This window comes from Hyperolius riggenbachi, chromosome 1 (assembly GCF_040937935.1).
Source record: "Hyperolius riggenbachi isolate aHypRig1 chromosome 1, aHypRig1.pri, whole genome shotgun sequence".
In the NCBI taxonomy this organism is placed as follows: domain Eukaryota; kingdom Metazoa; phylum Chordata; class Amphibia; order Anura; family Hyperoliidae; genus Hyperolius; species Hyperolius riggenbachi.
The window spans coordinates 163,216,186-163,243,731 of record NC_090646.1 but is presented as its reverse complement, the minus strand read 5'-3'; the positions used below and the strand labels follow the sequence as shown (position 1 = coordinate 163,243,731).

Genomic DNA, 27,546 nt, shown 5'->3' with positions numbered 1-27,546 from the left:
GTATAGAACATTCATCTTCCCAAATTCCAATTGTATGGCTCCTAGATGTAGACAAGCCTCCTGTAAAGCTCACTGCTAGATGTACACTAGCCTCCTGTAAAGCTATGCATGGTATGTTCTGTAGTTGAGTATGATACCGTTTTTAAATCTGTTAAGAAGCGTTATTTTTTTTTTTTTTTTTTTTATGGAATCTTAATTATTTGAAAGCCTTAACAAGATGTAGGTTACCAGAATAGACTGTATACCCTTTTAAACACTGTTTTGATTTGAAATTTAAAAATGAGTACTGTGGATGGGCAGTACATTTTTTGTAGTTGAACACTCAATTATAGTAAATCAAAATAAACCTATTGTGTCACAAAAATAACCTCATGGTCTGTTTTGCAGGTGGTGTAACCCGGATGACCGTGTCACTGGTTGTCATAGTCTTCGAGCTGACCGGCGGGTTGGAGTACATTGTGCCGCTGATGGCAGCGGTAATGACCAGTAAGTGGGTTGGAGACGCTTTTGGACGGGAAGGCATCTATGAATCACATATACGTTTGAACGGATATCCTTTCTTGGACGCCAAGGAAGAATTCACACACACTACACTGGCACGTGATGTGATGAGGCCGAGGAGGAGTGACCCGCCACTAGCTGTTCTCACCCAAGATAACATGACTGTGGATGACATAGAAAGCCTCATCAATGAAACCAGCTACAATGGCTTCCCTGTCATAATGTCTAAGGAATCTCAGCGGCTGGTTGGGTTTGCTCTCAGGAGAGACTTAACACTAGCTATAGGTAAGAATGACACTGCGCTATTTTCTCCATCATATTGGCGTGGGAATGGTTTATTTTCCAGTCCTATACTAATGGACAGCATTAAAATTAAGTTGTGAAAAATGAGAATTTAAAGCAATTTGAACGATCCTCCATCTAGTAATAATCTTCATGTGAAGCCCTTAATGCAGTCCATGTGTCCTGAACAGCATTCTGTAAATGGCCCCCTTACCCCACATAAAGGATGTGGCATGAGATTGACATGTGTATGTACAGTGCCTAGCGCACAAATATGCTGGGATGCTTTTCTTCTTTCTCAGCCTGAAAGGTTTTCTCCAGTCGAGTCCCAGTCAGACTACTGATAAGGGATTGCAGCCATAAAATACTTTACTTTACTCTAGCCCAGTTCTCTGCCAGGAGAGGATAGATATAAAAAAGGTCAAAAGTTTATATATTTGAGCACTCTTGAGACACAGAGACAGACTGTTTCGTTTCAGCTGACACATCTGGTGTTGTTTTTTTTTTTTTTTTTTTTTAGAAGTTTTTAAACAGAACTTAAAACTGTGGGATATCTGAAAGCCATTTTAGGAGTAGGAATAGATACAATTGTTTATCGCTTCACTTTGTTTTCACTTTAAAGAGAACCTTTAACTTCAAAAAATGCCCCTGGGGGGTACTTATCTCGGAAGGGGGAAGCCTCTGGATCCTATAGAGGCTTCCCCTGTCCTCCTCTGTCCCACGGTGGCAGCGCTACAGGGGTCCCAAACGGTGGGCATGTAAATATTTACCTTCTTGGCTCGGGCTAAGGCGGAAATAGCCGATCCCAATAAGGCCCGCTCTACTGCGCAGGCGCAAGTCGCCTGTGCAGTAGAGCGGACCCGGAAAGGCTAGGCTATTTCCGCCTTAGCCCATCTGGGAGCCTCTACTGCGCTTGAGCCGGGGAAGGTAAATATTGCAGAAGCTACAGCACTACAATTTTCCCCCTCCCAAGGTAAGTAACCCCCAAGGGCCTGTCCCCAGTACAGCGGGGGACCCCCTTGCTGTGGGGGGACTTTGGGAGCCGAGTTCTCCCGAAGGCAGGCGACTCCATATTGCACATGTAAGGGAGGGCGCTCGCACATGCGCAGTATGGAGTGGCCCAACTTACGAAGCCTCCCTTCGGCGATGGACACAGCAGTATTTGACCAAATTCGTCGAATACTGCTACAGGGGATCCTGCACTGTTGCAGGGACCAGGAGAGGAGAGGGAATGCTCTAAAGCAGCCTTTCTCAACCTTTTTACCTTGGAGGAACCCTGTAAATAACTTTTGGATCTCAAGGGACCCCTGCAAACAATTTTTTGGTCTCGAGGAACCCCTACATTTATTTTTCAGGAGGCATGGTCTTTAAATAGGTTAGGCTGCTAATTTCACTATCTCCTATTACACTGCCACTCATTATACTGTCTCCTGACTCCCCAATTTAGTGCTTCTAGTTATAGTACCACCTATTATAGTGTGCTCTAATATACTTCCCCCACGATGGGGTAAAATGCCAAGGAACCCCTGCAGAGTCCTCAAGGAACCCTGGGGTTCCAGGGAACCCTGGTTGAGAAAGCCTGCTCTAAAGGATCCAGAGCCTTTCCTCTCCTTAGATTTTTTTTTTTCCTTTATAACGGTTCCCATTGACTTTAATGTTTTTAAATCTTGCAACATTAGCATTTTCAATTTGTCAGTCCTTTTAAAGGGAACCTAAACTGACAGGCATATGGATGTTGCCTTTTAAATAATACCAGTTGCCTGGCTATCCTGCTGATCTTTTTGGCTGTAGTGGCTGAATCTCACACCTGAAACAAGCATGCAACTAATCCAGTCTGACTTCAGTCAGAGCACCTGATCTGCATGCTTGTTCAGGGGCTGTGGCTAAAAGTATTAGAGACACAGGATCAGCAGGCGAATCGGGCAACTGGTGTTATTTTAAGAGGAAAAATCTACATCCTTCTCAGTTTAGGTTCCCTTTAAGGTGTACATACCCTGGCTGTTTTTTCATCTATGGCCTCGATTCATAAAAGTGCTGTCGGGAAGGTAATGTCGAGCGGGGAAACACCGCTGTCGGTATTTCCGCCTTCAGGGTGGTAATTCATAAAAATTTTGCTACTTGTGACAGGCGTGCGGAGATATTCCGCTGTAGGCAGGCGTTAGGCTGTCGGGAGACATGCGGAAACAGGAGAAGCAGGCGGAGTCCCTCCGTGCGGTGTTCTCTCTGCAGCTGCTTGGGAGGTCTGTCCCATTCACTGCACTGTATTCCGCACGCTTCTCGCCACATCAGAGGTAGCGGTAATACCCGTCCGCATACCGCTACCTCTAATCTTTATGAATTGACATTTGTTACTTTTGCTATGATAATCACCGCGCAAGGCGGTGATTGATCACTCTGCTCGCGAATGTCGGCTTTTCATGCGGAAAAAGCCTTTATGAATACATATTTTGCTGTGTGGTCGGTAAAGTGAGCGGTTTTCTGCATTTCCGAATGCGGGAATGCTTTATGAATCGAGGCCTATATCCAGCTGATTTGATAATTTGATTGAATATGCTAGAAATAGATGCCAGGAATAATTGCAATTGATTTTCTGAAGAAATCACTTGATTTGTTTGATGTTGCTGAAATCTATTGGACATCTGTCTGCAGTGTGTGGGCAGGCAATGGATCTAATGGTCAATATCCAGTGTGTGGACAGGCAATCCTATCTAATGGTCGATCTGGTGGCAGATCATCCGGTGTATGGGCACCTTTATGCCTGGTACACACCATGCAATTTCCCTTCAGATCGAATCGATCATTTCTGACTGGTCCGATCTAATTTCTGATTGTTTTGTTGATTTTCCGATCACTTCTGTACGAAATTGATCAGAAATCAGATCAAACCTGTCAGTAATTATTGATTTCACCCCATCGATCTGATGGGAAATTGCATGTGTGTAGCAGGCATTACTTTTCTACTGCATAGTTGTTTCTAAGTTGGTACAGTCAAGATTGTATCATTTCAGACGTAAAAGAAAATGATCTGTGAAAAGTGCACTGAACAATTGATGAATTACTAATGACTTTCTTCTCTCCGGCCCTAGAAAATGCAAGAAAAAAGCAAGAAGGTATTGTGGGAAGTTCCCGGGTATGCTTTGCTCAGCACACCCCATCCCTGCCTGCAGAAAGCCCTCGTCCCCTGAAGCTCCGCAGCATCCTGGACATGAGTCCCTTTACAGTGACTGACCACACCCCAATGGAGATAGTGGTAGATATATTCCGCAAACTGGGGCTCAGGCAGTGCCTTGTCACACACAACGGGTGAGTTACAGCTCCTCATCTTTTCCATTTTATTTCATTTAAATTCTTGTAGCATCAGTAGTAGGCAGGCGCTGGTATTTTGGACATTTTTAACATTGCATGAAAACTTCTGCAGAAATGGATCCGTAATAGAAATAAAGAAAGTGGTCTTACTGACCCTTTTATTTTGTGAAAGAGGACCCGTCCAGCAAATGACTTCACTTTTAATGAGATGGAAAAAGCATTGAAACTAGGACTTCTTATGCCAATTATTTAATTACTTGTTTTTGGGCAGGGAAATGGGCTTTAAAGCAACCCTGAAGTGGTCTAATAAGACTTAGATACTACCTGAAGAAGGAAGGCTCTGAATCCCATAGAGCCTTCCCGGTCATCTCTCTGTCACCTCCTTCCCTTGTTGTCCCCAGTACAAAATTTGCACGTTCAGGGCTCCTCAGAAAGGCTTCAGAAGGACTTATGTCCTCAAGTTTATCCGTACTGCGCAGGAGTGAGACATATGTGCAGTACAGATCTGCTCATCTACTAAGGCAGGGGTCCCCAACCTTTTTTGGCCCGGGGACCGGTAACCGTCCAAAATTTTCTCTGGGGCCCGCGGGGGTTGGGGTGGATATTCGCGGCGGCACAGCAAGCACAGTTGCCCCAGTATAGGGAGCTAGTATAGAGACCCAGTATAGCTAATATGGTGCCCAGTGTGCCCCAGTATAGCTAGTATAGTGCCCCAGTATAGCTAGAATAGTGCCCCAGTATAGCTAGAATAGTGCCCCAGTATAGCTAGAATAGTGCCCCAGTATAGCTAGAATAGTGCCCCATGTGCCCCAGTATAGCTAGAATAGTGCCCCATGTGCCCCAGTATAGCTAGTATAGTGCCCCATGTGCCCCAGTATAGCTAGAATAGTGCCCCAGTATAGTGCCCCATGTGCCCCAGTATAGCTAGAATAGTGCCCCATGTGCCCCGTATAGCTAGAATAGTGCCCCAGTATAGCTAGAATAGTGCCCCAGTGTAGCGCCCCATGTGCCCCAGTGTAGGCCACCCTCCGCCCTGCGGCCGCCGCTCCTGTTACCTTATGAGCTGGCGGCCGCTTCCTGTCACAGATTCCCGTAGCCGCTCTCCTCCGTACAGCATCTTCTATTTACAGCAGCGCGTCGCACGGCTGCTGTAAGGAGGGAAGGAGGCGGGCAGCGGTTCCCATGGTAACGGAGAACGCCGCTACAGGAAGCCGCAGCCCCGCCTCCTTCCCTCCTTACAGCAGCCGCACAGGAAGCGCTGCTGTAATAGGAGATGCTGTACGGAGGAGAGCGGCTACAGGAATCTGTGACAGGAAGCGGCCGCCAGCTCATAAGATGACAGGAGCGGCGGCCGCGGGGGGAGGAGGAGCGAGAGGTCAGACCCGCCGCGGCCCAGCTGGCAACTGCCCACGGACCGGCAGTGGGCCGCGGCCCGGTGGTTGGGCACCCCTGTACTAAGGGACACAAGTACTTCAGAAGGCTGCCAAGGAGGGCCAAAGACTTGTTCAACTTGGAGGTTGAAGAATTTCTTCAGGCGGACAGTGGTGATATGTAGAGGACAGAGAGAGGGGGCGAGCAATACTATGGGATCCTTGCATTTACACTTCCATGCCTAAATAATTGCTGCTCTGCTTGTAAAAAGATCTAGCTTCTAACTAGCTGCAGGAGTTCCATTTATTTTATGGAAAATTACATGGGAATGAAATTACTATTCTTGCTATGGAAATCCTGGTGTTTGGTCTGCTTGGCACTGCAACCGCTTCAAATGAATGCTGCTCCAGGTGTCACTGAAAAGCCATGGGCACCAAGCAGATGAGAGCACATCCTCGTGCCATTCAGTGGCCTGTCATGATTATACACATGGCTATAACACCAAGGGCAATGTTTAACCTCCTTAGCGGTAACCCCGAGCTCAGCTCGGTGTAAGCCGCCGTGGAGGATTGTTCAGGCCCCGCTGGGCCGATTTGCATAAATTTTTTTTGATACACGCAGCTAGCACTTTGCTAGCTGCGTGTAACCTCCGATCGTCTCCGCCCCGCGCCGATTCGCAGCTACCCGCCGCGTTAGAGGGTGACCCCGTGCGCTGCCTGGCCAATGAGTGCCAGGCAGCGCTGAGGGGTGGATTGGGACTCCCTATGAAGTCACGATGGCGATGACGACAGGGGAAGCCCTAAAGGAAATCCCGTTCATAACGGGATTTCCTGATGGGCCTGACCGCTGGAGGGGGTGGGGGGGATGCTGCTGCTCAGCAGCTATCATGTAGTTAGCGCTACGGTAACTACATGATTTAAAAAATAAATAAATTTTAAAATAGTGCTGCGCTGCCTCCCTGGCGGATTTAATTGACCGCCAGGGAGGTTAAGGGATGGAGAACTTGTCGAGTGGATGGAGAGAATTGTTTTCCTCCTAACATAAGTATTTATTATAGCACTTACTGCCTAAATATGTTTCCTATGAAATATGCAGCATTGCTTTTACTTCCGGAGTATGAGGCCCATCTACAACTGAAACATGTCCGTTAGGGGAAGATATAAATTCATAGGTCTGATACCCTCAAAAAGCCTGCAGTGAAGGGTGTTATTATGTACAGGGTGTGATTATTACCCACCACCCGAAGCCAAGATAGTAGTACTAAAGACTTCTTCACAGAGCATTGTTAAATTTAGCTGGTACTAAAGCAGACATAAAAAGTTAAAAGCCATAACCGAGATATAATCCTTGTGTTGTGCTGGCTGCCATGGAATAGAAAGGTGCATATTTGGGATTGAGGGGGCATACTACAGCTTCAGGCTCCTGTCACATGAGCAACCCATATCAGTGGTCTGCAACCACTACAGATGCCTCACTGGTCATTAATACTGAAACAGCTAGTGCTGCAGCTAACTACAAAACACCCGCTGACAGTGGACTGATTTGTGGGTAAAGAGAAGTTAGATGATTGTAGCCACTTATCTAACTTGCACTGGAAAATACTACATATAGCCACATGTGGACTGCAGACGTGACCAACATGAATTATCATCAATATCTCTTTGTCAAGAAGCAAGGCATTCAAAAGTAGAAACTAAACGCCGGCATCTTTGACCAGCAGATGTTTCATGGCACGGAATGCTGGAAATTTGTTACACCTTTGCAGCCGAGACTGCTTCTAAAAAGATAGAAATGTTGCAGCAATGAATGGTTGTGACATGGAATGCCACTAATCTCTGTGCCATCCTTATGTGTGTGATGTGGGCCTAAAAGCTGGTGGTCAGAATTCACATATACAGTGCCCAGGAAGGTTTGCCGTTATCTTTTTATGTCAAGCGTTGGTACTTGCAGATAGAACTGGTTTATTTCAATCTGTGACATCTTATTCGAGAGTCTGTTCCAATAGTATGAATATATATTATGAAAAACAATGTACACATAAATGGGTGTGCCTTTTTTTTTTGGTAATACTTGGTTTAAAGAGGATCTGTAATTAAAGGGGGGTAGGGGGGGACTCTGGGGAAACTTACCTAATACCTAGGGAGGGGGAAGCCTCTGGATCCTAATGAGGCTTCCTCTGGTGTCCCGGCAATCCAGCGTTGCAGCCCCCCGTACCGCGGCAAGGTAAATATTTACCTACCGCAATTCTGCGCAGGCGCACTTTGTTCGAGTAAGGCGGAAATAGCCGAACCTGATCGTATCCGCTCTACTGCACAGGCGCTAGTCCTTTATGCCTGTGCAGTAGAGTGGATGCGATCAGGCTTGCCTATTTCCACCTAGCCCAAACAAAGAGGCGCTGGTGCTTCACTTCCCGGAGGTTTCGGGGGAGCCAGCACCAGATTCCTCCAAACTTCAGAGGTCGGGGAAGCCTCATTGGGACCCTGTGGCTTCCCACCCCCCATCCCCCCCCCCCCCCCTATGAGGTAAGTACAGAGACTCTTTAAAGTCGCCACATACGATCAGATGTTATATTGTATTAGACATTGGATTTGGTAAAAAACAAAAAAAACCCACATAAAATAACTGAAAATCCTATTACAACAAAGGTGTATCTAATATAAAATGGTCTTAAAAGCATTCTTTTGTTAGACCTGATGGAGCAGGCAGAGGTGGCTCTGGAACAACATTTCTTATAGATTGGTACTGCATAGAACAGCACAAAGCTAATGATGTCAACAGACTGAAATACTTTTGTACATACATCCAGTTTTGATTGGCCAATTTTACCACCTCCATGCAGTCTGAGAGATTTACCTACACAATTGGTCGTAGCATTTAAAATCTGTTGGCCTCCTACTATACTATATGGAGGTGGTCAAATTGGCCAGGGATTGGCAAATCAAAATTGGACATGTATATGCATCTTTAGTCTGATGTCTGCAACATCAGATATAATATACTGCAGTACCCAAATAAACAGTCAGTATTCATCAGTAGGGATCATCAATGAGATGTGTATGCATGTATGCACGCACCCACGCACGCGCACGCACACACATGCACACACATACATACAAGTTGATACATATTCTGTACACCGGTTTTATGCAGGTTTAGAACTAACCAAATTCTACTTTAACATGATTCTATTGGCCCATTTCCAAGACTCATGATTTGCATAAAAATTGCATAATCTTGCATCAACTCAGATCTATTTGCACCTAATTGACCATCCCTATTGGTCAGGTATTTATTTACATGTTCTAAAGCCCATTTTACAGTGTGTGGTGGACTTAAAAAGAATTATGACTCAAATGTAAACCTCTTTTGACTAAGCGTGCTTAAAGGGACACTTAAGTCAAACAAAAAAAATGGGTTTTACTCACCTAGGGCTTCCAATAGCCCCCTGCAGCTGTCCGGTGCCCTCGCCGTCTCCCTCCGATCCTCCTGGCCCCACCGGCAGCCACTTCCTGTTTCGGTGACAGGAGCTGACAGGCTGGGGACGCGAGTGATTCTTCGCGTTCCTGGCCACATTAGCACCCTCTATGCTGCTATATGGTATATGATATATGCTATAGCAGCATAGATGGCGCTATTGTGACCAGGAACGCGAAGAATCACTCGCGTCCCCAGCCTGTCAGCTCCTGTCACCGAAACAGGAAGTGGCTGCCGGCGGGGCCAGGAGGATCGGAGGGAGACGGCGAGGGCACCGGACAGCTGCAGGGGGCTATTGGAAGCCCCAGGTGAGTAAAACTCACTTTTTTTTTTGACTTAAAGAGAAACTCCAACCAAGAATTGAACTTTATCCCAATCAGTAGCTGATACCCCCTTTTACATGAGAAATAGAATGATTTTCACAAACAGACCATCAGGGGGCGCTGTGTGACTAATTTTGTGCTGAAACCCCTCCTACAAGAGGCTCTGAATACCGCAGTACTCCTGGCAAACTGCCACAATGTAACAATGTTCACAGACAGGAAATGGCTGTTTACAGCTGTCTAACAGCTAGAAACAGCTAAATAACCTGCCCACAGTAACAATGTCACCATGTAATAAATGTCAGAATGTGAATCTGGGAGAGGAAAGATTTTACAATGAGTAAACACTGACTAAATCATTTATACATAATTATTGTAAAAATGAAGCACTTTTTTTCTTACATTATTTTCACTGGAGTTCCTCTTTAAGTGTCCCTTTAAGGTTTCTTTAAGATGAGGTTCTAAATAACAATGCAAAATACCTTACATTATTGCTTTTTACCTTGTTTTAAAATTATAGCATGTCATTGCTATTGTTTATAACAGTGACTGCCTACCCCATACATGGTTTTCAATGAAGAACTAAGTAAAGCATGTTAGAAGAACCTTTGTTTCCCCCAGATGGATTAGGACACATTGAAACTAATATCGGTATAGGCACAGGGTAATATTTTACTTCATGCATTAGCAGTAATATGCCAATATCCTTAATTGGAGCTAGAATAGTAATGCAAGTTTATTGCATTAGATGTGGCCTCAGTTTTTTGACCTCTTAAGCACACTTAAAGGGAACCCAAAGTGAGAGACATATGAAGACTGCCTTATGTATTTTCTTTTAAACAGAGTGCCTGGCTGTCCTGTTGATCCTCTAATACTTTTAGCCATAGACCCTGAACAAGCATGCTGGTCAGATGTTTGACAAGATTACTGTGAGCTTGTTTCATGTGTGTGATTCAGACACAACTGACCAGAAAGATAATCAGGATGCCAGGCAACTGCTATTGTTTTAAAGAGGAGCTGTCAGCCATACTATGCCAGATAAAAAAAAACGCATATATAAGTAGATAAATACTAGCTGTACTTACATAACGTGTATTGCCCAGTCCAAGTATTTATTTCAGTTAACTTTATAATATAAAAAAGGTAAATGTAGAGAATTCTGTTTGCTGGCAGGGGCCATTTTTACTACCTCCAGCTTAAGCCAATGGTGAGGTCATTTCCTCCCTTACTCCCCCCTCCTCCCCACACCAATAGCAAGCGTTGATTGTAAATGTAGGGAATCCCTAAGGAAATGGTAGCAGGGACGGGGGTCCCAATGGATGCGATGCGGTGGTGACAGCCACTGCCCACATGAATCAGCAGACATGCCTGACGGGCTGGAGTGTGGGGAGGGGGCAGACACGAACAGTCATGGGAAGCAGCCAATGAGAGGAAAAGGAGTGAGAGTGACACAGGCTGCAGCCAATCAGGCTGAACTAGCTGTGTCTGTGCAGAAACTCCCCCAGCCTGCACTGCAACTTCTCTTTTGCGGCTGATTACTGCGTAGGAGCTGGGGACATGAGGATTAATCTCTGCAATAAAAAAGTAAGATTGATTTTAAAGATATGCATTGCCTTTTTAGCATTCTTTTTATATGATCAACAGATAGAAATAGAGAATTGATTTTGTTTTTCATGCCTAACAGTTACTCTTTAAGGGAAATAAATATGGCAGTCTCCATATCTCTCTTACCTCTGGTAGAAGTATAACAATACTTTAAATGTGGAGTTGGAAATGATTTTATGTACTTTACATGTGCAAATGTGTGTTGTATACCATGACTTGCCTCATCATGTTTTAACTGTTCCCTGTAATATGAAACAAACATGACTTAAACAAACTCCATATACTGTAGCATGCTGAGCTAACTCTGGGCTGAGCTTGTGTTGTAAACTCTTTACTAATATGCTGCTGACCCATTTCCTTCTTGTATTGTCTGTGTGATTAAAAATGATTCATAACATTATCATGCATGTTTGCAATGAAGAGGAATAAAAATGCTTACACCCACTGGGGCCATGTTACCAAGGCTTGGAAAAATACAATCTAAAAGGAACCACATGGGTTTCAGTTAGTTCTTGTGCCCATGTTATGTAGTGCAAGTCTGTCAGGGCTTAGATTGTGCAAGGCAGGGTTTATTGTAAAGGATTTATACCTGCTGTTATGCAATGAGAGCTGCATAACTGGAAATGGAGAACAGTAACTATGACACGAAAACAGAAGATAGTTCAGTCTTTTATGAGTTGCTACAAGGTGTTACAGTGCAGAAATGTTACTATTCTAATGGTAATTGCAAAATTACGTCCACAGCGCTAATTAAAAGTGCTATAACTTTTATTCAAATCCTTAACAGCCAGCATGAAAAACGTTGATCTTAAGCTAAAACAGCTCCTGTCCCCTTTGTCCTTTATCTGTGGTAGAGGTTTTATGCTGATGCACTATGACAAATGTTTTTACTTCTCATTTATAAGTGAATCTCTTCAGTGGAATAAGATTGCTTACTGCAGTGAGTGTGAGTGAGTTTGTGTGTATTATGGCATTTCGTTCAAAAAGGGAACAGGTGCTGTTTTATCTTAAGATCAATGTTTTTCATGTTGTTTAAGGATTTGAATAAAAGGTATAGCACTTTTAATTAGCGCTGTGGACGTAAGTTTGTATTCATTAGTGTGGTATTTGAGGGTTACCTTTGTCCACGCAGCTGTTGACTCTGATTAGCGCAGAACCTCAATTTATAGATTTTTTTTAAATTTTTTTTTAATGGTAATTGCAATACACATTCCAATTGTGTATATATGCTAAATCGGGGCTGGACTAATTCTAGAAGCCAAGTTATACACTGTAGCCACTGCAAAGAGTTCTAGCAGAAAATCTTATTATTCTGCTTTAACTCCTATGCAGCTAATTATTCATGCAAGGAAATGGGAATCTGAGTGCGTCCTGTATACCAAATCATATAGCGCCATCATGGTTGCAAAGTGAATTTTATACTTCCTGGCAATTTAACATGATCATAACTAGGGTCATAATAAAGTAGAAAAATAATTTTTCCAATAACATGAACTTCTAAAGCGTCTCAAAGAGATATATAGATAGATATAGATATAGCTATATTACATGGATCGGGATTGCAGCAATCAGAAACTTGTCGGGTTGCTGTAGAAAGAAGACCCTACAGAATATTGCTGCTTTTAGGTCCCATTAGGGATACTGCCATCAGCAATCTTCAGCCACGTAACCTGTTATGTCAGCTGACCAGGAAACTGAGTGTTGTACAATCTTGCAGCTGTTGGGAAGGTGGATACTAAAGTACTCTGTGTATATGCTCCCTGCCCACAATGCTGTTTGGCACGTCTCTTCACTGCTGCATGTAGCATTCTCAAATCAGAGCTCTCACAGAAACATACATGATAGGACTGACAGAAATGTACAAATGAGAACCCTCTCTTAAATGTACAGAACTAGAATCTCGCATCAGAACTCTGCCAGAAATCACCACAACTCTACCACAAATGAGGACTCTCACAGAAATGTACATGACTGGAATCTCACATCAGAACTCTCACAGAAATGTACATAACTAATTATAATCTTGCAGCTTTCTCTTGTCTGCCAAACGCACTATTAATTTACTTTTACTGTTCAGGTTTGTTGTTAAAGAGAACCCGAGGTGTGTTTAAAGAATGTTATGTGCATACAGAGGCTGGATCTGCCTATACAGCCCAGCCTCTGTTGCTATCCCAAACCCCACTAAGGTCCCCTTGCACTCTGCAATCCCTCATAAATCACAGCCGTGCTGTGAGGCTGTGTTTACATCTGTAGTGTCAGTCTCAGCTGCTCCCCCGTCTCCTGCATAGCTCCAGTCCCTGCCCCCATCCCTTCCCTCCAATCAGCAGGGAGGGAAGGGATGCAGGCGGGGACTGGAGTTCTGCAGGAGGCGGGGAGAGCAGCAGACTGACACTATAGAGATAAACACAGCCAGCTCTGACAAGCTGTTTGTCAGCAGCACGGCTGTGATTTATGAGGGATTGCAGAGTGCAGGGGGAGCTTAGGGGGGGTTGGGATAGCAACAGAGGCTGGGCTGTATAGGCAGATCCAGCCTCTGTATGCAGATAATATTCTTCAAACCCACCTCGGGTTCTCTTTAAAGCTTGTGTATCCTTGTATCAGATATATGGAAACTGGAGAAATAGAAAAATACCTGTTGGGTCAGATGTCTTTTCGTCTAACTTAATCTACAAATATTACAGCTGGAAGTTGACGAATGAATAGCTCTTCCATTTCTTCCAGTTTTCATAAACTATCCCAAAATAGAGACACTTGCTTGTAACCTATCCTTTCTTATTATTGTGTAGCTCAGACAGGGCTTTACTCTAGTATTAAACGCATGTCATTGTTTTGTGTGAAGAATATCACATGACCCACTTTTTTACTCTTTCTCTGCAGCGATGCCTGTGTGGCATGTATGTCTCGTCCATTTCATTCATTAATCCATAACGCTGTCATTTTATTTTATGTTGCTTCATTCTTTTTGTTTTCTCCATTTGTAGTTCAAACTCAGTTATTAGCATAACGTGATCTGTTTCAGGATTGTCTTGGGGATCATCACAAAGAAGAACATTTTAGAACATCTCGAGCATCTAAAGCAGCACGTGGAACCCCTGGTGATTAGACAAAGCACCTTTAACCTGTAGACACCTCTTAGAAAGCAGGACGCATGAAATTTGTGAACGGTTCACACCTCGCCTGGCCGCAGCAAGCACAAAAAGCGCATTCAGCAGAGTAAAGCAGCAACTCTCACACACACCCACACACTTCTCAGCACCTTAGAGGTTAAAGGACCTCTCGATTGTACCTTTTTCTTTTCGGGAAGGTAACCTGTACTCTAGATGTCTTGTAGATTGTTAAATATGTTGTTGAGGTAGCGTTTCAGATAAGTATTGCTTAGTAACCATTGATTATCTTCACCACAGCTGACCTTAGTATACACAGAAGAAAAATGAAATTTGTCTTACATCTGCTTGTAGGGATTAAGTCTGAGATAAAGAATTGTGCTTATGTTGTATTCTACAAAGGGCGTCAATTCCAAAAATGTATCGCTAAGTGAATTAGACTGGGGTTGAGCAAGTTGCTTTTCAACATTTTATCTTTGCCACGAAGGGCTTATCCTTCTGCCTTCTAATGCAGGTCCTTGTGTGTTACATACACATGCTTTTGTCTGGTTTGTAGTGATTGTTACCAACCTAGGTGAAACCTCATTAAAGCATTACCCAGGTATAAAATAAGGACGTTTCTGTATTGAGAACATGTTCTGTTTTTAACTCACATTTTAGAGTAGCAGAGGTCCATGTTTAGAAACGTATGTCTTCCAAAGTGGCCTTCATTCTGTGACCAAAGGTGGGATAATGCAGTGATTTGTTGTCACTTGCCAGTGCTGTCACCACACAGCTTTCTGCTTTTGAAAGATGCTGGTTGCAGCTGGTGAAATGTTAGTTGAATTACTTTCTTTTGAACTTGAGTTGGGATGGGCTTTTCTTGTGTTTTGAAAGAGTTAGAAAGCTATTCATTATTTATATTCTTTAGAATTTGTTTGAGGTAATAAGTGGATATGGGAAGAAGTCAAGTCTCTGCCTCATGCTATTTTCCCTTTTGTTCTGTTTTGTGATTAAAAAAAATGAAATGACATAGGTTGTCCTGTGTTTACGTGTTTGGTCTGTTAGGCTGCAGTGAAGGTGTCTAAAAGAAACATTTTCTGAGATAGCAGGAAGCAGAGAAATTCCTGCTTGTTTGATGCCTTATTGAGAATATCTGCTTGGCCGTCCTGGAGAACAGACTTAGAATGATTTAGGGCCTGTTTCCACTAGGTACAAATTTGTAAAAAAAAGTTTTTTTACCAACACACAGATTTGCACAGCAATGGATTGGTTTCCATTAGATGCAAAAATCGCATCCACAAAAAAAACATGTTTTTGACTACGGGAACAATAATAATATGCCTTCCTTCTTTGTAAACATCATACCAAAGAAAAATTTCGCATTTGCATGCAAATTTTGCATCCGAAAATCGTCATGCGATTCACATTCTTCTAAGTGGAAATGTAGCATGTCTTAAGCCACTTCTATTTATGTAGGTCTCACCCATTGTCTTGACAAAATGCACAGATATGTATGTAAGCAGCAAGACCAACTTCTCACACCTGTAAGAAGTATTTTGTTATTGTATGCTACTTGCAGTGCTAGTTGTGAAGTGTCATGCTGGTACACACTATACAATTTTCTGGCAGATTTACCTGCCAGATCGATTTTATTTTTCCCAACGTATCCGATCTGAATTTCGATCCATTTTCTGATCGATTTCCGTTCTATGGAAATCAATCAGAAAATTGATCAAAATTCAGATCGAACCTGTTGTGAAAAAATCAATCTGGCGGGTACCTAGTATTAGATTACCCATCATCTTCACTTTCCTTTTTTGTTAACAAAGTAGCATATTCATGGGCAACTCATTTAGCACATAGGGGGAAACCTGCATGCCTAATGAAATCAGATGTTTGTGCTGTGGCTTCTCTGCCAGGCCCAGGAGTGCCAATGCCATAAATGTAGATGTCCTGCCACAACCGCCGTACGTGAGCACATTCCTGGCACCCTTGATTATAGTCTGGGCAGTGTTGAAGGGGCCAGAGGAGACGGTTCAGTGTTTTACCTTTACTTGTTTGTAAATAAATATGTGCATGCAGAGACCTCCATATGTCTTGTTGTCACAATGTCTCTCCTATTCGCAGATCCCCAATGCACCTCCTTGACTGATGTTATTTGAAAATATTCCAGGTAGTTTAAAGAAAATGTCTGATCTGGCTTATGGAACTATTTCAGAATGTGGGCTTAATTGAGCATCCCATGTGTAGTGTTTGCTAAGCCAAGCCTCGGTATCCAGTGTAAACTTACTGTATGTATTACACACAGGTGTGATTGCTGCTGTCCATACCCCTTAGCCCACTGCTTTGCACTATTATCATGCCAATCAATCTTACAGTAAATTACTACAAACATGGCAAACCTGATATATATAGGGGCTACAGATATATGCATGTTTCTTTCAGAGTAATCCAGGCTAGGTTCAGTTATTGCAGAGCTCGGAAGTACATCCTTGGAGTACTCTGCAGACTGCCATGGTGATAGATGCTCCACAATAATCACATGCTCATGGGGTTTCTAGCGTTATTCCCCCAAGGACAGATGTGTAAATTAGCCTAAAAGGCTTCAGTCACACTTATCTGCAGACAGTGCTTATTTTCTGTACACCAGAGCACATGAAATCCATATCAGTCATTGAGCGGATGCAATAAATGTCAGTGTCCTCCATCTATCTGTAGGCCACATCATGCTGTAAATGTAACGCTACTCCAAATGATGTACAACTTCATATGGGAAACATACTGCAATAGCATTAAACCTATAATAGAACTGATGCAGGTTATGCCCCAGACACTGCCCGCCCCCATTATTGGTGGACAGACTGGAGAAGACTTGTGATATGTTGCTCTGTCCCCATTGGGAACATTTTCTCTCCTTTTCTGTTTTTGGGGTATTCATTATTAGGGCAGATAGTGAAGGGAAATCTTCCAAATTTTTCCAAGTGGCAGTACCGATAAGAACATATGGAGGTCCAGGCTTTAATCCTTCCAGATTGTAGTATTTTTTTTTTATTGCTGTTTGTTGCTTCTCTGTCTTTCCTTTCACTTCTGAGCCTAGAAACACACTTTTTGGAATAGTTCTTTGAGCTATAGCTGGAGATTTTAGACTGTTACAAGCTGGACTACTAGGCTATAAAACAGAAGCAAAACCTAAGCTGAACATTGACTATCACACATAAGAGTGGCTGATAAACCCGAACATCAGACAAAAGATGTTTTATAATAGATCTACTGGACATTGTAAGGTATATTAACCACCTTTCTATTCTTTCTTAGCTTCTGTTTACTGTAGCCCTGTAGCCTTAATAGCTGAAAGCTTTGGTGAGCTTACTACTTGTAGAGATGGTATTAGCACTGTCATCTCTCACCTTTCTTAAACCATGATAATCCGTAGAGTCGCAAGTGCTCATAGAATGGGATTTCAGCCCAAACCAATTTGCAAGGTCTAAACTAGATGGGTTGTTTTATTCCTATTTAAGCTCTATACGTAGCAGGAAATTGTACCATATTCGCCAATGGTAGAAGCAGGAAAACATAGCATTCAGTGATACCTTTTTATTAGATTACAGTTGTAATCTTTTAAGGCAGCTCAGGCCAGTTTGTCAGGTATGGTGCAACACACACATTTCTCATTCCTATTCATAAATGTTTTCATCATATACTGAAATTGCCTAAATCTGTGACGGGCATGCATTAAACATGTTTTTGTAGTTTATCTATAGTCAAGCATTTCTAGGGCATGAATTGGGAAAAAAGGGAGCTGCTAGTAGAATATTGGTAACACTGCCAATATTCTACTGCTGTGTAAACCACACACACACACACACACACACACACACACACACACACACACACACACACACACACACACACACACACACACACACACACACACACACACACACACACACACACACACACACACACACACACACACACACACACACACTCTTCACCTAGCACTAACCCCCTCCCCTAACGTCTAACCTTCCCCCTACCCTACATCTAACGCTAACCGTCCCCTCCTGCAGCATGAGCTGCTATTGGCTATAAATCTGGCGCCCAAATTATGCACTGGGAGCCACTATAGCAGCAATTAACATTGCAGTCTATGGTGGTGCCCAAAGCCTTAACACAAGGATCATCATAACATTACTATATACTATATGTATAACTTCCATTTAAAACAGGCTGATCAATAAAAAAGGGAGAGGGGAGAAGTGGAGATGATGATCTTAGGAACAAGTAAGGCTTAGTGTAGTGCAAGGCCGTGATGAAAACGAATACTAGCCTGATTTCTGCTGTTGGTAGTGGTGGCGCAGTTTGTCTTGTGATACAGCTACGATTAATCAGCCTGTCGCCATAGCATTTCTTCTTTGCTCTAAATAATGTGCTGCTGGTTGCCTTACATAAGCCTGCTGTGTGTCGCTGCTGCTAAAGCTTCATTTCTCATGTACTTGCTGTAGCGCCCTTTGCAATTTATGATATGTCACAAGAATTTCATGCCTCCTCTCACAACTGGTATTACTAACCAACATAACTAGGCCATCTGCTCGATATGTTCCACTTTGTGATGTTATCCTGGTTGCTATTACTAGGAAATACCAGAAGCCAAATGTCAAATTCCAAAACTTTATTTTTATCAGCAAATATCTATGCTGCCCATTAAGCTTTACCTTGTAGGCAGAGCAATGTCAGTGGTGTCATAGAATATTCAGGAAGTGACTGGAGTGGGTTATTTGCTTTAGAAACCGAATTATAATCAATTGTTTCCAAGTTTGGTGGTTAAACCTTTTTTCTACAGCATAGCTCATAGTTGACAATTTTCAGCAGAGAAATTAGCGCCACTATGTTACTAAAGGAATCCCATGAATTCCATTGAAGCAAATGTAATTGTCAATGAAGCAGGGGACTGTCAGCTTAACATGTCAAGAATTACCATGTGGTTGACTACCGTTGAAAATTACGCATCTGAATATAGTGAAAGGGTCACGAGTAAACAGAACATGATAGTGCTCAGGGTGGATGTAACCTGCAGTGCCTAAGTACACATGCTGACATTTTCAAAGTGACAGATACTGGTACTTAGTCGAAGTAACAGTGACGAGGGTTAAGGAGCCCATACACAGGTCGATTTCAGCCATCGATTGATCAGAAATTCAATGTCAAATCGATCGATTTGCGGACGATTTCGATCAATTTGATCTATCTGACAGGATGGAAAATCTATGGCCCATAGAGTTGCATTGGATCAAATGGTTCAATAATGCATTTAGATCTATTTCCAATAGATTTCATTCTGAAATCTATGAAATCTGAAATCTATTGGAAATCTGTTCCTAGTGTGTGGCACACATCAGATGGATTCCTGTCAGATTTGACTTGACAGGCATCTGACAGAAATCTATCTGATGGTTGAATCTGCTGCAAATCCTATAAGTGTATGGCCACCTTTAGGTTCCGCCCATACTTTAAAGTAAATAGAGGGGAACATGCTCAGTTGGCTTTTTGTAATTCATGGGTTGCATATCTGTAATACAAATGCATCTAGTGGTGTCAGAACACCTGATCATCAGTTGTAGAACATGTTAAAGGCAAAGGCTCAGTATAGTGCTGGGTACACACCATATCATTTTCTGGCAGGTTTAGCTGCCAGATCGATTATTTCCAACATGTCCGATCTGAATTTCGATCGATTTTCCGATAATTTTTAATCCTTTTTTTTATCGTTTTTATGATCGATTTTTGTTCAGTTGTATGAAAAATCTATCGAAAAAAAATGATCGGAAAAACGATCGAAATTCAGATTGGACATGTTGGAAATAATCGATCTGGCAGGTAAATCTGCCAGAACATTGTATGGTGTGTACCTAGCATAGCATCCATGCCAATAGGTTTTAGTGGTGGTCTCTCCTCCCCCCACCTCCTATGTTCATTCACATTTTCAGCTGTCATAAAAAGAGGGATGTTGAATTGCAGGCTGGCATTGTCTCTTCCCACAATCCTCCATTTTGCATTCCAGGAGGTTGTATTTCACCCCATAGGTCAGCATTAAGAGTAGGTCAATTACAGCCACCCCCCTCCCAAATGAACCAAGGAAAGATGATAGGAGTGGCTGGAGGTGATTCATCAGCCTTTCCTCGAGACCACCCTGGACACTGTCACATCATCTATGTATTGTCATCAGCAATTTTGTGACTGGTTTGCTGAGGAAGTTCTTTTTATTAAACAGAAAGGCGAACATGAAAGTTCTGTCCATCTGCTTCCAGCAGTATCTTAAAGTGAACCCGAGGTGAGAGTAATCTGGAGGCTGCCATATTTATTTATTTTTAAGCAATACCAGTTGCCTGGCAAGTCCTGCTGATCCTCTGCCTCGAATACTTTCTGCCATAGATCCTGAACATGCTTGCAGATCAGGTGTTTCTGACGATTAGCTGCATGCTTGTTCCTGGTGTAATTCAGACACTACTGCAGATAAAAAGATCAGCAGGGCTGCCAAGCAACTGGTATTGTTAAAAAAATAAATAAATATGGCAGCCTCCATATCACTCTAACCTCGGGATCACTTTAAAGGATACCGGAAGTGAGAGGTATATGGAGGCTGCCATATTTATTTCATTTTAAGCAATACCAGTTTCCTGGCTATCCTGCTGGTCTATTTGGCTGCAGTGGTGTCTAAATAACAGCAGAAACAAGCATGCAGCGAATACAGTCAGATCTGACAATAATGTCAAACACCAAATATGCTGCATGCTTGTTCGGGGTCTGTGGCTAAAAGGATTAGAGGCAGAGGATCAGCAGGACATCCAGGCAACCGGTGTTGCTTAAAAGGAAATAAATATGGCAGCCTACATATCCCTCTCACTTCAGTTCCCCTTTAAAGTGAAGGTTCAGGGAGGGAGGTAAAAAAATAAAAATAAATATCCACTTACCTGGGGCTTCCTCCAGCCTGTGGCAGGCAGGAGGTGCCCTCGCCGCCGCTCCGCAGGCTCCCAGTGGCCGACCTGGCCAGGCCGGCTGCCAGGTCGGGCTCTGCTGCGCTCCATGGCCCGGCACTTCTGCGTCCCACGCCGGCGCGCTGACGTCATCGGACGTCCGCCGGGCTGAACTGCGCATGCGCAGAACTACTGCGCCTGCGCAGTACAGCCCGGCGGACGTCCGATGACGTCAGCTCGCCGGCGTGGGACGCAGAAGTGCCGGGCCTTGGAGCGCAGCAGAGCCCGACCTGGCAGCCGGCCTGGCCAGGTCGGGTCGGCCACCGGACACCACCGGGAGCCTGCGGAGCGAGGGCACCTCCTGCCTGCCACAGGCTGGAGGAAGCCCCAGGTAAGTGGATATTGATTTTTATTTTTTTACCTCCCTCCCTGAACCTTCCCTTTAAGGCAAACCTGCAGTGCAATAGTGGGCTGCTATCTTTATTGGCAGACTCCATATTGACAGTTTTCTGACTGAGTTGATGGCCTCCCAGTGTTGTGTTTTCTACAGGGAATTTAAAGGGACTCCGAGCAGTGCAGAAACTATGGAAAGATGCATATCATTTTAAAGCTCTCTTTCTCCTCTTTCCAATGATATATAAACCTCCGCCCTACGCCTTTTAGTTTTCGCGATTGAAATTGCCGCGGCCGTGATTTCAATCGCGAAAATAGAGAAAACTAAAAGGCGTAGGGCGACGATTTAGGGGTCGCCAGAAAGAGGAGAAAGAGAGCTTTAAAATGATATCCATCTTTCCATAGTTACATTGTATTACACAGGGCGACTTTTTCTGCTGAATGGAGCTGCTGACACTGGGGAAAGTGTCGTCCTGTGTAATACAAGTAACTATGGAAAGATGGATATCATTTTAAAGCTCTCTTTCTCCTCTTTCTGGCGACCCCTAAATCGTCGCCCTACGCCTTTTAGTGTTCTCTATTTTCGCGATTTAAATCGCGGCCGCGGCAATTTCAATCGCGAAAATAGCGAAAACTAAAAGGCGTAGGGCGGCGGTTTATATATCATTGGAAAGAGGAGAAAGAGAGCTTTAAAATGATATGCATCTTTCCACAGTTTCTGCACTGCTCGGAGTCCCTTTAAAAGCATGGTTTCAGCACAACCCATATATTAGAGATGCATTATAAAACATAAGTATGGTGTTAGAATTACAATACCAGTGGTAATAGTGCATTAAGTTATGGGCACGTGATGATCAGACATGCTTCTAATTGTATATTAATGTGTTCTGACCTGGGCCATGTCCAAATGGGATCTTAGCATGCCCCAGCAGCATGGAATTTATTAGATCACAGGCAGATTTCTTGGCTCCACTTATTCTTTTATATACACGGAGACTTGGGTAGGCCAGTACGATTCAAATCTTCAACACTCAGGCTCTCCCTTTAGTATTCTAGATCACAAAGTAAATGGAGGTCACAATGACTGCTGGTTGTCACAGAACTACATTTACGTCCCCACCAGCAACATTGGAATCATCTGGGAGATTATAACTAATCTGCCCTGATGATTGACATCTGTGGGAATGAGTTCTTAATGAACTGTTGGCGATTTATCATTGATCGATTTACTAAAATATTAATTTAGCTAACCAAATGGCTATTTTCCACTTAAAATCAAGTTCTGAAAATGGTAACCAGGATAACGATCACATGTACTCAGTTTAATGTCTTCTCTCTGTAGATTCCCATATTTATTTTCTCCATTGTCATGTGTGCACATGTTCAGCTTGTCATGTGATACAGGGGTATAAACAATGATCATTATCATGTATGGCTACGGCATTGATTAACAATCATGTTTTTATTGGACCATGTACAAGTGATGTTTCTGCACATCCATTTCTACGAGCCCGACTATAGTCAGTGCATGGCCTTCACCTTCTATGACATGGAGAACTCACTTTTGCTGGTTCAATAGGTTATCTTGGGCAATCAAGTGTTCTGTAATTCAGGAGAAGTATATAAAATAACTGGATCCTTATTTGTAGTAAGTGAATACTACGCATAGTTCATAATTTATTGGGCAAGTTTTGGTGTTGAGAATGCATTCCATATCTCATCAGCAAATCGATAAAGCGGAATAATCTTGTAATTGGTGGTGGTCTGCTCCTCTGTTAACACACATGATTCTGCTATCTGCATCATAGCCTCTTTCCTCTCACTTAATGATCCAGCTAGCAGCAGAAGCTTCATGTCTTATAAAACAAGGGTTATCTGTTTATTCATCAAACCTCTTATCTTTACCCCATTTAGACGCCTCCTTGGCATCATCACAAAAAAAGATATCCTCCGTCATATGGCCCAAATGGCAAACCACGACCCAGACACAATAATGTTCAACTGAACGTCATCTCTGAGGAAGAGCAAGAGGAGACTGAAGAGGAGGTTTCCTTGCTGAAGGAGACTCTACCCTGATAGAGTAATGTGGAAAACTGGAAAATGTGAAGATGTTCTGTTTTTACAGCAAATCCGCCTTCCTTCTGCTGCCAGATGAAGAGAAGATGCAAAGTTGTGGCGGGTCATATGCTGTGAATAATAATTTGCCACTAGAGGGCAGTGTATTACTGTAACTGTGCGAGCATGATATAAAGGCAAGTCTGTTACAGGTGTTAAGACTCGCTTATTTTTATCCCAGATACAAACGGGAAATACTCTGAATTTGAGCCATCATTATTGAAGACTTGCTACCATTTTTATCACTAAAGGAAATGAGGTGGTTATGCTATCTACTGTCCTTTAATTATACTTAAATTTTTGTACATTCCAGGACAGATTTATTTACCCTAACTTCTTCTAACTCACCCCAATCCTTGCTTTCTTCCCAACTAGACTCCTCACAGAAACCTTTACTGCAGCAATGTCTCATATTGAGATATACTGCCATTATCACCAGAGTAATCAAACATATGTATGTGCCATACGCAGTTAGCTTGGTACAGAATTGCTGAGGACATGAGACCTCTTCAACTCAGTCAGTTAGGAAACTGGAGTAATACAGATTATTCGTTGTGCTCTGTTCCATGGTGTGAAGTGGTTTATGCAATTTTATTTTTGTAAGCTGGGAACCCTTTAATCTACTAATGTTTTGCAGTGTGAAGACTATTGCTAGATGACCTTCTTTCTTGATCTTCTCATGGGACGGAGCTAGGATGGAGGGGATGGGTGGTTCTTCATGAGATGGTGATAGCACTGCACTGTACGGTGCTTCAGGAAACCTATGGAATATATGCCCACACCCTGATCTTTTTTTGCTACTATCCCTATAACTACAGCAGGCACTGAATTCTGTTTCAATTCCTCTACATACATTATCAGTATAACGTGAGTGGAAAATGTTCCTTTGTATTTATAGTCCGTTTGATGTTAAGTCAGTCATGACAGTTTCAGGGAACTAGGGGAAATGACTCGAGGAGAAACTTGATTTATTCTTGCACTAATCACACAACTCTAGCTAGAGTGGTCTTTTGGTTACAACTCAAATTCTCAGTCCTATTTGACACTGGAAATTAACTGTAATTAACATGTTTAAGCTGAAGTCATTTCAGAAACAGTTTAGATAGGAGGTAAGAAAGCTGCCCCAACCCCAAATCCCTTTAAGACAGCACTATTATGCATGTCTGTATACAAAATTGGTGAACATTATATGTGGTGCAGCCAAACATGATTTACTGTAGCGGAGCTTGCATGCTAGTCTTCCTGTGGTCCACTCAGAGTGAGCAGAGATAATGTAGCCGAATCTCTAAAATGGGGATTTCTCAACTAGCATTTTATTCTCTGCTTGGTCCAAGTGGGCTGCTCTGAAAGCATTCTGGACTTGTTTTGCAAAGCTCCTTCCTAAGACAATGGAGGTAAGTGTATTTTTCACTGGATATTCTATGTGCAGTATCCCTAGCCAAAAGGTGTTCAGCAATTTTTTAGTATGGTTTTGACGCTCATAAGCATGCATTGTTTGTGGTACACACTGCAAATAGGCTATGAAGTTACAGAAATCACCTCCACTCAAGTTTTACTAAACTGGATTACATCCTAAATAAAGCACAGGCATGCCAACCTCATATTTTTATTATTGTGCTTAATAAGCAGCTGATACAAAGTAAATACCTCTAAGAAAGCAATAAATAAGATGTGACCTCCCAACACAATAATAAAACCTTTCCAAATGTGAAACTGTAAAGAGCTATAATTGAAGAATTGACCTCTGTTTTTATTAAGGTTATGCCTTGTGCACGGTTACTCCCAATGTTATGGAGCTAATTGTGCATTGCCATTCACTTGAAACTTGCGTTGCAGGGTTGCATTTTGTTATTTAAATGTGTTCTTTTACAGCATCGCATATCAAAATGTGTGAACTGTTATGCGCATTGGCTTTTAGAACTCTCTCCCTCTTATCATATTTCTAATGGCCTGAGCTTTGCAGAGATTGATTTTTCCTTAAACCAGATCCTTCTGTGTATTGAGTCACTGTATTGCTGCAAGCATGCGATCAGTTCTGGAGGAGGTTTTGGTGTTTGGGGCATTTATCACAAATGTAATAAATTACTTAAACTGAGTACTAGTTCAGCCTGAGACATTCTGTATCATGGAAAACTCCAAAATAAACGTATTGGGGAACTTATACCACTGCGTGGAGTGTTTTTGAATTTGTGTGGTCATACTACCATAAAATAACCAGCAATCGTCAAATGTACTTCACATAAAGGGAACAGCTTTAAGTTCCGTTTTGAGGCTCCCTGCACACTACATGCGATTCTGATTTTCAATCGGTACTACATGCTGCGGTTTTTCTGCGTTTTTCTTTTTGATAGCATCCAGGGAAAATCTGAATCGCAAATGGGATTTGCAGGGAGCCTAAATGTGTTTGGGATGAATGTGGCATAGCATGGAAATTTCATAGCTCTAGGTCATTTCACTCTTACTTTGGCCTACAACTTTTCAATACCCTTTTGTTAACGCCACTCCTGGTGTGGCAGAACCTGTGCCCCAACATGTCACATTGTGATGTATGGTTACATAAAAATACACGGCAACTGAAAGGGATGTGGAGGCTAACATGTATTTAAACATTGCAGATTGCGTGGCTGTCCTGCTAAACCTTTGTCTCTAAATCTCTTAAGGTGGGGACACACATCAGATAAGTCTGTGGAAAATGAAAGCTCACAGACCAATTTTACCCCTTTGCATGTAGTATGAGAGCCATACTCTACAGTCTATTCTATTGAGCTGAACTCCCCATCAGATAAAAATCTGTGCAAGATGCTGCACACATTCAACAGATCAGTATCTGCAAACGATCCGTTCCTGCAAAATGCATTTATAGTCTGATATCTGCAGATGTCATACACACCTTGTATAACAGACATCCATCTGCAGATCAGACAATTATCTGCAGATCTGAAGACCCATTGTGGTGGATTTGATCTGCAGATGATTCTCCGTTAAACAAGGTGTGTATGAGATCTGCAGATATCAGACTATGAATGCATTTTGCTGGAACTGATTTTTTTTGCAGGAACAGATCTTTTGCAGATACTGATCTGTTAAATGTGTATGGCATCCTTGTTTTCAGCATCTTGCAAAGATTTTTATCTGATGGGGAGTTCAGCTCCATAGAATAGACTGTGTAGAGCAGTGTTCCCCAACCCTGTCCTCAAGCGGAGCAGTGCTTTTCAGCGCTGCTAGCTTTGGGCGCAGCCAGCGCCGCCATAGACTGTAATAGGAATCAGTCTATAGCGGCGCTCAGTGAGGAAGGTCGGCTCCGTCAGAAGACGGAGCCGAAGTTGTTTAAAAAACACAATAATTCGGCCTCCAGCAATCGCTGGAAGCCGAATTATTTCATTCCCCACTATCCATGTCGGCCTGGAGGGGGAATAGTAATTAAAACGCCCCGGACTTGTGCAGAAGCAGGACCAGCCATTTAACAGCTGGATCCTGCGCCCAAGTCTACCAGCGCCGTATTCAAATGTACGCTCCTCAAGGCCCACCAACAGTGCATGGTTTGTGGAAATCCACACAGGTAAGTAATCAGCTCTGCTGAGACAATAATTACCCCACCTGTGAATGTTTTTGGTTTTCTGCAAAACATGTACAGTTGGTGAGCCTTGAGGACAGGGTTGGGGAACTCTGGTGGAGTATACTCATATACTACATGGAAGGGGGTAAAATTGGTGTGTGATCTTTCATTTTCCAAAGACGTTTATCTGATGTGTGTACCCACCTTTACCCATAGACCCTGCAGACGAAGCAGGTGGTTTCGGCACTTAGTGCCAAAATTATGTGCCCCATACTGTACCTATACAGTAAGAAGTCCTTGGGCAAGACTTCCTAACACTGCAGGGTGGCACTTTGAGTGTGCCCTTAGTGGCTGCAGCTCGAACGCTTTGAGTCCAACAGGAGAATAGCACTATACAAAATGTTAGGATTAATTTGGGGCCCCCGGTGATCGCCAAACCGCGAATTACACCTCCCTTCGAGTTGCCATGACTCGGAGGGGTAATAGTACTTTACGCCACCGGGGTGAGCCATCATTTGGCTCACCATGTGCCCAGCTCACTGGCGATGTACATATATGTA

At 43.0% G+C, this 27,546-nt stretch overlaps 1 protein-coding gene across 6 annotated transcripts in view; it reads left to right on the top strand.

The window, feature by feature from the left end:
* CLCN3 (chloride voltage-gated channel 3) overlaps nucleotides 1-25,591 on the top strand; it is a 151,832-nt gene extending 126,241 nt beyond the window's left edge. For 4 of the 6 annotated variants that reach the window (XM_068278801.1, XM_068278802.1, XM_068278805.1 and 1 more), the window contains 4 exons: nucleotides 388-786; nucleotides 3,870-4,086; nucleotides 13,882-13,957; nucleotides 23,230-25,591. In XM_068278801.1, coding sequence (XP_068134902.1) covers nucleotides 388-786; nucleotides 3,870-4,086; nucleotides 13,882-13,957; nucleotides 23,230-23,391 — 854 coding nt within the window. In that variant the 3' untranslated portion in view covers nucleotides 23,392-25,591. The remainder of the gene's footprint in view (nucleotides 1-387; nucleotides 787-3,869; nucleotides 4,087-13,881; nucleotides 13,958-23,229) is intronic. The other 2 variants (XM_068278803.1, XM_068278806.1) reach the window with 1 other exon arrangement.
* The last annotated feature ends 1,955 nt before the right edge of the window (nucleotides 25,592-27,546 follow it).